Source organism: Brugia malayi (assembly GCF_000002995.4).
Source record: "Brugia malayi strain FR3 genome assembly, contig: Bm_v4_Chr4_scaffold_001, whole genome shotgun sequence".
NCBI classification, from domain to species: Eukaryota; Metazoa; Nematoda; class Chromadorea; order Rhabditida; family Onchocercidae; genus Brugia; species Brugia malayi.
The window spans coordinates 12,121,620-12,135,738 of NW_025062478.1; the positions used below are offsets into that span (position 1 = coordinate 12,121,620).

Sequence of the window (14,119 nt, forward strand, 5' to 3'; positions counted from 1 at the left end):
TATGGTAAAGTCAGAATAGAGATTAAGACTTGACATTTTTTGTTCCAACATCTTTTAAAGTTTCACATTAATTATTATATCTTTTTCTCTGCTCTTTATAAAAAACTGTTGTAGGCCATCGATTCCGTTCAATGTTAGATTTTGGATTTGCATGCTTAGATGTCCTCTACGCATTACCCGACGATACTGGTGAATATATTTGTGTTGCTACAAATCCATATGGAAAAGCAACAACATCAGCGAAATTGGCTTGCTCAGGTTCTAAACACATTGTTACTGAAAGCCAACTTCCGCAGGGTGTTCTAGTTTCTGATGTTAAGAAACTTGGTGATCAGCCGTATTGGTTTGTTTTTTTTTTTTTAATTCTCTCAGATGTTTGATGTTACAACATATATTTCTAGTTTCCTATTTGAAACCAGCGAAAAATTAATTGCTAATAACGATTTCTGAGCACAAGAATAATAACAACAATGTTTATAAGTTTATAGGTGCGACGAAATTTTTATGTTTTGAGAAGTATTCTTTTAACGGAGTGCTAAATGTATTTTGTACCTTCGCATCTATAAGATATTTATTCACTACAAGGTAGTGCTTATCGCCGATAGACTCCTGATTACATTTTATACGTTGTACCTTTTTATAATTTTTTCAGGTCGGAACACATGAGCGAACAACGGCGCGAAAAGCAACCACCGAGGTTTACAATCAAACCTATGAATATTCAGGCAGTAGAAAATGAACCTGCAAGATTTGAGTGTGCAGTAATCGGTAATCCAAAACCGAAAATTATTTGGTATATAAACGGAAATCAAGCCATACATGTATTTTTTTTTTTTTTTTTAATTTGATTCTTTTTGAATATTTTGTTTTTTTTTTTTTTAGGTTTCATGCGATGATTATGTTAATATCAACCAGCTAGATACTAACTGAGTATTTTGTCGCTTTTTTTTGTTCAACAGATCTCCGTTGATATTTGGACGTATTCATATTCCTCTAATTTTACTTCAGACTTGGTTTTTGGAAAAAATGAAATTTTCAAAAAAGCTATTTCCAGGGAAGCAGATATAAGCTACATTATGACGGAATTCATTATTTGACAATTTCGAAGACAAAAATATCGGATGCTGGTGAAGTAAGCCATACATTTTTTTGTTTTTGCATAACTGTGAAAAAAAGTTCCGCTTCGATGTTGGAAGTGAATGCTGAAATGTTTTTAGATCGTTGTGATTGCGAAGAACTCAGAAGGTGAGGTACTTGCTTCTGCAATGCTGGACGTTTATCAGACCAAGGATTTCCGACATGTTAAACTAAAGCCGACGTCTTTCATGACCATAGATGAACTGCACGAGAGAGAAGTCAGATGGCAGAAGGTTACGTGAAATTAAGATCTTCTAATTAATTATTTTAATAATCACTTTTTGGGGTAGAGTTCAATCTCAAATGCTCTCAAGAAACATTGATATTCCTCTTTCATATGAGGAGAAAAGTTTTTTCATGTTTTTGAAATTTTCAGGAAGTTCTAGGCTCTCTTGGAGAAGCCTTTGAGAAAGCACCAAAAGCTGACCAGCAAAAATTGATGAGAATTGAACGGTCGAAGTCACCTACCGAACCTCTTGAAAGTGAAGAACTTATCGAGAAGTTTACCAAACCTAAGAACGAACAGTTCTATAATCAACTTACTTATGTAAATTTTTGATCTGTTGAACTTTTTTACATCTACAAGTTTAAGATTTTTATTTTTGCTCACGTAGATTTCCCAAAGGGCTGCAAAAAATTGAATTTTGCGAAATAACTTCGTGCAACAAGAAAGAAGACTTTGTATTAAAAAAAAAATTTCGAAGTGTAGAAATAACCACGAAATAACATTAACAAAAACTTGAGGATAGACTATAGGCTTAAAAGGTTGAAAAGGTTGCATTGTGTATCTTTTTTTGATGTAATATACAGTTATTAATTGGCGCCTCCATCACTACTGTAAATGCATTGTGGTCTTTGATCAACTCATATAAACGATAAATTTAAATTTTATATAGATCGAGACGACTCGTCCAACCTTTGAAAGCATGAAGTTGGAAGATGTAACTTTGAAGCCTGGACACATTGAGAAATACGAGCCAGCGAAAGAAACGATGGAGCGAGTAGAACTAAGAGCTGCTCCAAAAGTGGAAAAAGAAGCAGCGCCTGCAGGTGCTAGTGTACCAAAGCCGCAATGGGCAATCGAAAAGAAACTTGGCAACGTTGAGTCACGGTTTGGCTTTAATTCAGTTTAAGAAGTTCAAGTTATACAACCAAAATTTTTAATATAATTCAAGTTAATTTGTAGCCACAAAGTTTTAAAAGAGGTTAATTAAAATCAGCTGGTTTATTTAAATTTTTAATTTCTACCTATTGAGTACCATTCAGTGGTATTACGATTACAGTAACATAATGCAAATATGAAATAATATTAACACTATGGAACATCTTTTGGATTTGTTTAGCAAGAATATTGATGAGGCGGGGGAAGGTAATGAATAATTGAAGGATATTGCTCAATAAGTAGTAAAAAAAAATCTTGAAATTCCATTTCGAACCGGTCATGAGTGATATATAAGTGGACCTTATCAAAATTAGTAAGAAGTACTTCCAAAAATGTTTGAGATTCCGACGGCTGCCTGAGCAAGAAAAAGAGGTAATGGTACCGGCACGCGACCAGGTGAAATTTAAATTGACGAAACCAAAACCGGCAACTGAATTACCATCCGCCCAACACGTGGAGATTCAGAAGGAAAAAGCGAAATTGGCATCTGTAAAACAAAAACCGGAGGCACCTAAACAGGTATTAGCTTTATCATGAAGTTGTGCTAATTAAAATTGTGCTAAACCGATGCAGTTATAATTTATGATCTCGATCTTTCTAGGTTGAAGTGCCGGCAAAAGATCAGGTAAAGATAAAACAGAAATTCCAGCCGAAAGTAATGAAACCGTCAGAAGCATCAGTTATTGAAAGTGGCCCTCTGAAAGAAACGCCTGCTGTTGTCAAAGGGTAAACTGTTCTTCTGCCTTTCTAGTAGACGTTCCATATCTTACTAGATTCTTCGTAAGTGATAAAATTGTGTTAATGGTTTTTCCAGGGTCGGGTTGTTGTATGTTTTTTAAACCTACATCTTAAAAGCATTTAGTGCTGAATATCAAATTATCGTTAACTAAAATTACTCATATGTTTTTGTAATGTTGGCTGTAAACCTTATAAACGATACATTTAATATTTTTATTTATATTTGATTATATTTAACTGAAAAAAAAAAAGCATGTTCAACCGACTTTTTCCATTCTTAGGGATAAGGTTAAAATCAGAGCCGCAAGAGCTGAGATGTCTTTACTAATTTTTCAGAATTTTAAAACACTGTATTCATTTTGATTTCTTTCAATTTTGCAGGAAGATTATAGAATCAACAGTACCTTCAAAGGTGAGTTAGTATTTTTTTCGCGCTCTTTTTTGCATGGATTCAGTTCTGTCCTGAAAATAAGTTTTTGTGTGATTTCTGTTCATGTTTATATGTCTATCTATTACTAAATTACAGTGATATTTCTTGTAATCACATTGTTATTCGTTTTTTTTTTTTTTTTTTTTTTTTTTTTTTTTTTTTTTTTTTTACACAGAACTGCATGATTTGTAATACAAGTATATCTTCTTTTTGATAACATTAAAAACATTTAAATTCCATGTAAAATGACCTTTTCCTTCCTTCTCCTATAATTCTAGATGAGTTAAATAATCCTTAATTTTGGGAAAATGATATTTGGTAACTCTAACAAGACTTTATTCATTGAGTATCTTCTGGTGACTTGGGAAAGATTTCTTATATTATTTCTGAAATCGTTTATGATTCTTTATCGAAACTAATATTTAGAAAGTAATCATTGTTGCTTTTATTAACAAACTAAAAATTACTTTAGCATACTGTATTGCATCAAATTTATCGTGAACGTTCTGAGCATGCAGTTGAAGTGAACTTAGCACAACAGGAAGATCTAATGTCGGAAGAATATGCAGAACGGACAGAATACAGTTACGGCAATCGAATCCGAGAACGAGTCTCGGGTTTTCGTATTCTTCGACATGTCAGCATTTTTTACCTAAGTTTTTTATATAACCAATTTCAGTAACCTTTAGTGTGAGTTACTTGCTGTCATTTAATGAAATTTAACTCAGTGTCTAACCGGGCTTTCAAGAAAATCATCTTGGCCGCATCATCGCGATGCGGAAATGGTAATATTTACATTGAAGCATGTTGGGAGGCATATTTTTAAAAACTTTAAGCCAGTTGTTGATTCTCAACTGTATACTAAAGCTGTGTTATCTAATCTGTTAACAGCATAATAGACTTCGGTTTAAGTCTGAAAAAAACATCTAAAATTGCCAACAGAATAGTTTGACGAAAAGCTTATTTAAAATGAAATCATATATAATCGTTTAGCATTTCACACTATTTGATCTTCAAAATTTGTATATCTGGACTTTGAGTTTTATAAAAACCAATAATTTATATTCAATATACTTAAGTTTTATTGTATACTATATCAACCAAATTTTTTGCTGTGCTTTTTATCTGTTCCCAGTTTTTTTTTTTTGGTTATTCAAAATGACCATGAAAATATCGAAACCCACTTAGTTTTTGAGTTTTTTTTTTTTTTTGCTTCTTCAGCCGCAACCTACTAAAATGGGGCAAACTCAAAAGGTGGCACCACAAATCTCCCAACAGTTGAAGCCAGTGCAAGCTGAAATCGGACGACAGGCGCAGTTTAATGTGTTATTCAGCGGTGATGAACCTCTTACAGTAAAATGGTTCCGAAATGGTAAAGAAATCAAGCCAAGCTTCGAATTTCAGGTGTCTAAAATTTTTATCACTTAAAATAGCTAAACTAAAGATGTTTGGAAATTGCATGAATCAGTTAAAAAATTTTTTGCAAGTTTTTAGTTGAGAATTCAGAGTATCTTAAAGTCAGTGGTAGTAGATGTATGCATTGAAATATGATTGCCGGCATAATGTAGGCACAGTTTTACTTGATAAGACCAATTGTTTTTACATGGTTGAGGATAGTCTGTAGAAATATGTGATCTTTGATAGTCTGTAGAAATATGTGATCTTTTAACTTATTTTACATTAATTCTCAGATCAATACTACGACAAAAAGCTCAACTTTGACAATCGGAAAGCTGAAGGTGGACCACAATGGTCAATATATGTGTCGTGTAACAAATGTTGCGGGTGCTCAAGAATCGATGGCTAATTTAGTGGTTGTTCCACCAACAGAACATGGAGTAGCACCTGACTTCACACAACGAATGGCTGATGTTCGCGTTCAACAAAATGCATCATCACAGTTCAAATGTATTGTTACTGGCAATCCTGAACCTATTGCTAGTTGGTTCAAAGTAAATTTTTTTCAAACTTGAAACCGCATGCAAATAGGCTAAGAATGAAGGTGTTTTTTTTTTTTTTTTTAACTTATTTGAGATTCTGTTGATTTCTTTAGAAATTAGCTTGATATGCTATTTGAAAAGTCTCGAAACTGTAGGATGGTAAGCCACTGCCGAATGACGCACGATATCAGATTATCAGTGAAGGTAACGAACGTGTATTGATTATATCCGATACATTGCCGCAAGATGCGGGTATTTACGAATGTGTAGTGAAAAATAGCGCTGGTGAAGCCAGGTAAGTTTTCAAGCATTCTGTATTGTATAGTTTTTTTGAGTTCTTGATTTCGATTATTCCTGCAGCTTTTATTTTTCATCCATTTATACAAGACTGAATCAGCTTTTTCAAGTTTTCCTTTGTCTCAACTTCTTTTTTTTTTTTTTTTGTCCGTTCCTTTCGCTCTCTGAACTGCATCAGTTACAGAGAAACCTCTTTATATGTTGTATTTTTTCTAATTTTTCTTGTTTTAAGAAAACCAACTTAAACAAATTGGATAAGAGATTATTTTTTGTACTTAACTGCATTTTTTGATATCATTTTTTTTTAAATTTTCATATTATGAATCATATACAAAATCCAGAAGATTTATTCTAGATGTAAGGCTCGTTTAAATATAATACTGGCAAAAACTGGTAAAGGAGCTGAAGTTGGACCTCGATTGGAGGCACCTCGATTCCAATCCCAAATACAGCCTGTTGTGGTTGCTGAGGGTGAACCAGCACAATTTAAAGCAAATTATACTGGTTCTCCTGGTACCATTTCTGTTCTGTTATGTTTATTTATGTTCGGTTTTTGCAGAATTTCTTATTTTAAGATATTATAAATTATATCGTTCGAATGTATTCATCCATTACATACCGATTTTCGGCACTCATTAACTGCTATCGTTTATCATTTAAGAACCGATGATTCGATGGTATCGCAATAATGAGCCAATCAAAAAGACGAAATATTTCGAAATGAGTCAAGGTAAAGGTGAGGCGGTACTACGCATCACGAAGTGTTATCAGGATGATGTAGCCGAATATAAGTGTGAAGCAACGAATCCAGCTGGTAAAGCAACGAGTGTTGCCAACTTACTTTTACAACGTAAGTATTCTTATTGTTTATTTTTTTAGTAAATATATTTTAAAAATTTAAAAATATAAAATGATTAAAATATTCATCAATTTTTGTTTGCAGCAAAAAGTGGTGTTGTAATGCGAACGACAACTGCGGCATCTTCTTCTGCAGCTGGGGATGTACCAAATAGTACTGTTGTTGACAGCGCTCAAATGAAGAAAAAAGCTCCATCTTCTGGCGCACCGCAGTTTATTTTAAAACTTTCGGATATAACCGCTCGACCAGGTGAAATTAAGATAATTGTGTTGAAGAAATACTAAAGCATGGTTATTTTATTCTGCAAACAGCCAGCTAATTTTCCTCAGTTATTTTTTTTTTTTTTTTTTTTTTCATATTTTTGATATTTCCATGTGTTTGGTTTAAGCTGAAGTAATTTAAGATTTTTCACTATTCTAACTTTGGTCTTTTTTTCATCAGGACACACGGTAAAGTTTGTTGCCGAAATATCAGGCAATCCACAACCGACTATTGCATGGCAGTTTAACGGAAAGCCACTTTATGATGGACACAATCATAAAGTTTGTTTTTATGTTCAGTTCTGGCTACTTTTATGATTTATTTATATCTATCTTGTACTACTCTGATTTTTTGAGGCTTGGAATGCTCATTAGAGAACTTGGATTTTGTAATTAGATTGTTCAAGAATAATGGTTTATTTTTCTCCAATAATTATAAGTTACAGTCGTTGCAAGAAGCAAATACAAATAAAATGAATCAGAAATTCTTAGAAATGCTAATGAGTGATTAAAACCCTTTAATTTAACTCGATTATGAAGCGAGAGTTTATCTTCTAAGCTATCAGTATCTTTCTTCATGTAATGAACTGTTCAGACCATTAAATTTTGGTATTACGGTCCTTTTTTAGGACTGAAACTGAAAATCATTTGCTAATTTTTTTAGTGTTATAACTAGTGTAAGAAATATAGTGCTGTAAAGAAGTAAATAAAGTTACTTAAATAATCATATGAATATGAAAATGTAATATTTTGCTTGAGAGACGAAGCTTATATTCGTCATCTGTCAGTGGTTTGTATTATGTTTTGCTTTTTCAGATATCATTAATTGGTAATAAAGCAATTCTGGAGTTACAACGAATTTCAGAAGCAGAAGCTGGCGATTATACCATCATCATTCGAAATCCCCTAGGTGCTTCACAGAGCCAAGCAAAGCTTAAGATTCAGTTCCGATAGAAATATCTTATTTCAGCTATATAAAAAAAACTCGAGTTTTTGTCCTTTTTCATGACTGAAACTGAAAATACCTAATTTTTTGTTTACTATTATGATGGCTTATCTAAGTTTTTAAGTATTCGAGCATTGATTTTTATTGGTTATTTCTTGACTGATGATTGATTATACTTAATTTCTGAATTTTTTGAAATTTCGTCTTTCTTTATTTTAATTTTCAGTGTTTTTTTTTTTTTTTATATATATTATGGACTGTTGTTTAGTTATCTTTTGCTTCTGTAAATTTAAATTTTCATATCATATATTGCGGTGAGAAATTTTTTCTTTTATTGCTAAATTTGTATATATTAATGCTGCCACACTATGCAGTTCTACAGTTTGTGTTGCCATTTGTTAGGCTGCCTTCAAATTTCGTAGCCTTTGTATAAGTCTCTTTCTATGTAACGGCTCAAAGTTTATTTTGTCAAATTGCCTTTTTGACTTTCTTAATAATTGTTTTGTGCCGTAAGAAAGAATTGAACTTATGCCAGTTTGTTTAAAATTTCAATTATGTTTTATTTCATTTTTTTTTTTTTAACTTTCTGTGTTAAATAACAGTATTTATGCGTTTTTTTTTTTTCTTCACGAGTATAAAATGTGTTATTAAATTTGTGCTTTAATTGCAAATGAGCGTCAAGAAATATTGAATTAGACAAATAAATTAGAAATAATTCAATTTAATTCATAATATTTATAAACAAAATTTTTGTAAATCAAATTGTCTGAGTGTTGCCTTAAAATAATATCATCTTATAAATATCATATTGTTGCGGTATATATTTCAAATATGAACTGAATAGTAATGTTTTAGTGTTTGTGAATGATAATTAAGAACTGACAAGGACACTTCTACTTGCATCCCTTTTATTCCACATCAAACTTTTTATCACTGTTCAATTGAAGCAATGAAAAAAAAAAAAAAATGAAAAAAAAATTTCATTCTTCAGTAGAGTAAATGAGCGCAAAATTACTCACAAATGTCTATTAATGATAATATTGCATAAAAAAGTATTTGAAATTTTATACTAATTTTTTGATTTTAGGCAATGTTTTTTAAAGAATGAATTTTTCATTTTTTTTCCACACATTTCATGATTTTCCCAAATTGTTTTCCTTTTTTTTTTTTTTTTTTTTTTCATGATTTTAATAAAGTTTATTTAATTGTAAGATGTAATCGAAATCAAAACCGAAAGGGAACTAGCAAATAACAAAATGATTTAAATAATGTTATGGTTCTCTTTATATCATAAATTCTGATACAGAGCAAATGAGCTGATAACAGTGTAACAGTCTACCTTCGAATTATTACAATTTAAAATTTGCTGAAAAAAAATTTTTTTTTTTTTTTTTTTGAAAAGCTATTGTGTATTTGAATTTTCTGAATTTTAGAAAAAATTTAAATGTACGAAAATCTTTATGCATTTGAGTTAATATAATGTGAAGTGATTGATTAAAAAAACTTTTTCCTAATCTAACTTTTATCTTCAATAGTAAGATTAAATGTTGAACATAACTGATTAATTATAAAATCTTAGCATAACAAATATGAATGAGCCAAGTTGATCACATTTAATAAATTCTGGAAAAAATTGAAAAATTTTTTTTTTTTTTTTTTTTGTAGATTTACTACTAAAAATGAATTTTAAACAGAATTCACACAGCATATCTCTTCTTATAATTCATTTTTGCAACACATTCGTACTTTCAGGATAAACTAGTAATTAGCTGTTTTTCATCATGAAATCGAATAGATCTTAGTTTCTATCTAATGCTAATCAATAAAAGACAACAACTGCTTTTCCGGCTGATGATTAAGTGAAACGTTCTCACAAAAAAAAAAAAGGAAAGTATTCCAGAAAAGAAATTCCTTTCTAAATTCTTTGGATACATATGTGTGTTAGTTATCATATGGTAGAAAATGAAACACCTGTAAGTTATGAGAAAAGATAGCAAAAATGTTATTTTAAATTAAGCTTAATGATTCTGAATGAATCGTCGTTATCTTCGATACTAAATAATATTAATTGAAACATTGATTTGTATTCTGAGAGATGTTTTTCTCAAAATATGATGAACTGAAATATTGAAAATTTTTAATTTTATTCCAATGACTAATACAAATTCATTGTTTTCTTTTTCCCTTTTTTTTTTTTTTTTTTTTTTGAAGTATGAATCATATTGGTTTAAATGTCTTAAAAGCTAGAGATTTTTTAAAATACAAAATTTGAAAAAAAAAAAAAGGATAAAGTTGGATGAATTAGATCACAGCAATTTATTACTGTGGAAGTTGTTCAGTAAGATCAAACAATGGTAATTTGATTAATTTTTTTTTTTGTGATTTTTGATAATTTGATCAATTTTTTTTTTTTTTTTTGTGATTTTATTTATCATTTGCATTTTCTAAACTACAAAATATTCTTTTGTAGCGGTTTTGATAAATGAAAAAAAAAAAAAAATATTTTCTGTGACATTAAATTTCTGTAAAGCAATTAAGAAACAAGAAGTTTTCAAATAATTTAAAAATTTAATTTCGAAAAATATTACAAGCCCATATGATACTCCAAGTCCATTAAGCTATACTTTCGTTTTGTTCTAAGAAAATGTTCTATTCCACTTGATTCATTTTGCTTAAAATTCCTACTTTATTATTGATATTGTTAACATATCATTCATATATCAAATTCTTTCCATCAATAATATCAAATTTTATGCAGCAACAATTAATTAATTAACTAATTAATCAAATGATTAAAAGTAACATATAATACAAACTTGTTTTGAAATTTATTTTTGTATATATAATATCAAAGTATTAAAAAAAAAAGAAAAAAAAATACTACTTCTGTAATAAAATTACGCTATTTTTTGCACACTTTGAATATTATACAAAACAATTATTTCAATATTAACTAATATTATTTTATCTTTCTACGCAATGTTGGATATTTTTTAATACTATAGAAAATAATACGTCAAATAATTTTCTTTCGTCTTTTACGTACGTCACAGTTATATCATTTCACTTAATAATTGATAGGTAGGTATACGTGTCTTCGAGGAAAGAAAACGCTACGATGCTAAAATACCTTCAATACTTGTATGATTGTTTAGAAAACGAATAAATCCTTCAATTTTGTGTTATTTGTAGAAGAATCAGTGAAAATAAGTTATCTTAGCGGTATGTGAGAGAAAAGAAGAAAACAATTGTGCAAAAATCTTTTCTTTTTTGTTTGTTAAAATTGAAAATTTAGAGAAATTGAAGGATGAAGCATTTCAGTTGAGGATTTGCATAACAACAAAAGCAACAACATCAGCTTAAAAGCAATTAGCCCACGCTTTGAACTTGCTGTAAGGAGAGAGAGAGAGAGAGAGAGAGAGAGAGAGAGAGAAGGAGAGAGGATTATATGATCATCTAAAATGAATTGTTCTTCTCTCTCTCTCTCTCTCTCTCTCTCTTTTATCTTCTTATATTACATTTTCTTAATTGCAAGTAGACATTACAATATCACAAAAAGATTTTGCAAATATGATTGAAATTTTAGAGATAAAGAAAAGTATGAAAAAAAATCATTGAGAAATATTGTTAGAAAGCAAAAGAATGATAATGAGAGAACTGATAAGATTGTATGATTTGATTGAAATAAAGAGAAGCAAATCAATTTTGAGGAAGACATTGATATAGAGGATTTTAAAGTTGAAATCAACATTTAACATCTATCAGTGTACATCTCATCCTTCACACTAACTTGACCGACTTTCTGGTGCAAGTACAGTGCCCCTCTTAGACGTTTTCACTTATTAGTAACTATTTAAAGAAATCGAGAAAAATAAAAAAAAAAGAAAGAAAGAAAGAAAAAGAAAACGAAAAATTTTGTAAATATTAATAAAATTAGAAATAGAAGTCTGAATTTTTGGTAATATTAGAGGGGTACTAATCAATGAAATTTTAACAAATTTCAAGTAAGTTTTCAATATTTTTTTTCCTCTCTCTCTCTCTCTCTCTCTTACAATTTATTCCATTAAAAAATTAAAGCTATGAATTTGTTAAATTTTATTTTTTTTTTTTCTAATTTTATTATGCTTTAATTTCAATTATCAAATTTAATTGTAATTTTGAATACAAATATATCTTATTTATCGTGCTTATTTTTACAAAAATTTTGCTTATCAATAATTATACATCCTAAATTATTTGTAATATTTGAGTGAATTTAATTTAAAATTAAAAAATATAGTCGAAATTATTAGGTTATTAAGTAATTATTAACATTACTACTACTTTTTATTTTTGTATATTTCATTCTTTTTTTCTTTTCATAAATTTTTCATCCTTTTTATAAAAACAAAAAAATAAGCATTTATTTATTTATTTATTTATTTATTTATCATTTGCTTCATTTTTGCATCCGAAGAAATGTGGAATACTTATCACATTTACATTTCTTCCAACTCTTTTCTCCCTTTTTTCTAGATATTCCTTGCATATTTTTTTAAAACAAACACTATTTCGATTTCATTTGATACTTTCTTTTTGCTTCTTTCATTGAGAAAATGATATTCCATAAAGATTTTATTTGCTGCTTTTTCACTTTAAAACTTTTATCAAATTTGCTTATCATCAGATTATACCAATATATCATGTTAATTTAATAAAACGCGAAAAAAAAAAAGAGACGGGATGCTTCATTATTCATATTCACTTTTTTAAAATTCATATGAATTCATTTTTTCTTTTTTGTTCAACCAAATTCAATGTTTAATAATTTAATTTGAAATAATATTTTTTTTCCTTGAATATTTTTCTTCGAATGATTTGATTTTTCCAAAAATTTAAATTTCACTCGCTCATTTCACTTTTTTCCTATTTCATTTCACTGTGTTTTAGTTGAAAATCTTTTTCTCAAATTGTTTCAAATATAAATAAATCAAAAAATTTTATAAGAAATCTGATTCTAAGTAATTAGCAAAGTAATCTTTTTGGTACTGAAGTTAAAAATATAAAGTTGGTTTTTATCAAAGAAAGAAATGGGAAAAAAAAAATCAAAAATCATCAAAATATTTCGAAGCCAATAGGTTAGATTTAGGTTTGACATAAAATATTATTCTCTTTCATAAGACTATTCTAGAAGTAATAAAGGCTAAAATAAAATTTAAATGTAAAAAAAAAAGCAGCTCAGTTAGTGAAATTTATTAAATTTGAACCAATTATGATTGGTTTAATTTCTGGTATAATTCTACTTTTTAATGGACAATTTCATCTTCTAAAATATTTTTTTTTATTTCCACATTCACAAACCTAATCAAATTGTTCAATCCACATCCTAGCTGATCTTTTGATTGTTTTATCACTTTTCTTTCTTTTTTTTTTTTTTGAGAGAGAGAGATATACCTTGTGATGATGATAGAGATGATTTTTTTGAGTTCAAATCCAATTTATCTTTTATTTTTGCTTTTAAGCCATTATTTTCTGTAATTAAAGCTTTTATTTCTTCTTCGAGATTAGCTTTTTTTGATCCAATTCTTATTCTACCAATTACCACAAAAAAAAAAATCAGTTAAGATTATCCCATTTTCATTTAAATTTTGTTTTGAAGAATAGTTTTTTTTTCCGAATAGTTTGCTAAAATTACTAATTTTGTTTAACTTTATTTACCTGAAAGTATAAGTATTTTAATACACTTTACTGTTTACTTAATAATAATAATAAGCAAATATTGCATTTTTTATATTCCAATTTTGTTCATCTTTTTTTCTTTCAATTCTTATACTAAAAATTATTATTATTTCATGTAAACGAATATTTTTGCTATATTCTTGCTATATTAAATATAATCTTTCGTTGTTTTATTGATACATTTCTTTGCTTTAGTCTTTTGACTTTTTTTTTCACAAAGTTTTTCTACATTTATAATTTTGTTTAACTTTAATTTTATATCTATTAATTAATTCATTACTAAGCGAGTAAGTAATAACCTATAATAGGATGAAAATATAAGCCTCATTCTCTATAAGGCCATATTCATCAGTACTGATATTTTGATTCGTTATCTAAAAAAAAAAAAAAAAAAAACAAATTTATGCAAAAAACGAAAAAAGCTATTTTTGATTTCTAATGATTATTAATTAGTTCTAATAATATGGCTTTGCTGTTATGAAATTATAATTTAAATATTATCCTTCGACAATAATGGAAGAATGAAAAAAGTGCTTAATTTTACTTTTTTTTTTTTTTTCTTCAAATAAAGCAAAGCTTTGCTAATTGAGCCTAAGACAGTTTACAAGAACCAATTCAGCCAGAAAGGAATT

At 28.6% G+C, this 14,119-nt stretch overlaps 1 protein-coding gene across 1 annotated transcript in view; it reads left to right on the forward strand.

The window, feature by feature from the left end:
* Positions 1-7,777, forward strand: part of Bma-ketn-1 (Prion-like-, putative) — a gene marked incomplete at both ends in the record, with an annotated part of 44,707 nt that extends 36,930 nt beyond the window's left edge. The window contains 18 exons of the mRNA XM_043082513.1: positions 115-343; positions 653-821; positions 1,055-1,132; positions 1,218-1,370; positions 1,514-1,684; positions 2,034-2,248; positions 2,641-2,818; positions 2,901-3,025; positions 3,419-3,449; positions 3,940-4,104; positions 4,689-4,871; positions 5,159-5,419; positions 5,563-5,702; positions 6,060-6,217; positions 6,366-6,554; positions 6,648-6,812; positions 7,005-7,105; positions 7,640-7,777. Coding sequence (XP_042938447.1) covers positions 115-343; positions 653-821; positions 1,055-1,132; positions 1,218-1,370; positions 1,514-1,684; positions 2,034-2,248; positions 2,641-2,818; positions 2,901-3,025; positions 3,419-3,449; positions 3,940-4,104; positions 4,689-4,871; positions 5,159-5,419; positions 5,563-5,702; positions 6,060-6,217; positions 6,366-6,554; positions 6,648-6,812; positions 7,005-7,105; positions 7,640-7,777 — 2,849 coding nt within the window. The remainder of the gene's footprint in view (positions 1-114; positions 344-652; positions 822-1,054; positions 1,133-1,217; positions 1,371-1,513; positions 1,685-2,033; positions 2,249-2,640; positions 2,819-2,900; positions 3,026-3,418; positions 3,450-3,939; positions 4,105-4,688; positions 4,872-5,158; positions 5,420-5,562; positions 5,703-6,059; positions 6,218-6,365; positions 6,555-6,647; positions 6,813-7,004; positions 7,106-7,639) is intronic.
* Positions 7,778-14,119: the final 6,342 nt, after the last annotated feature.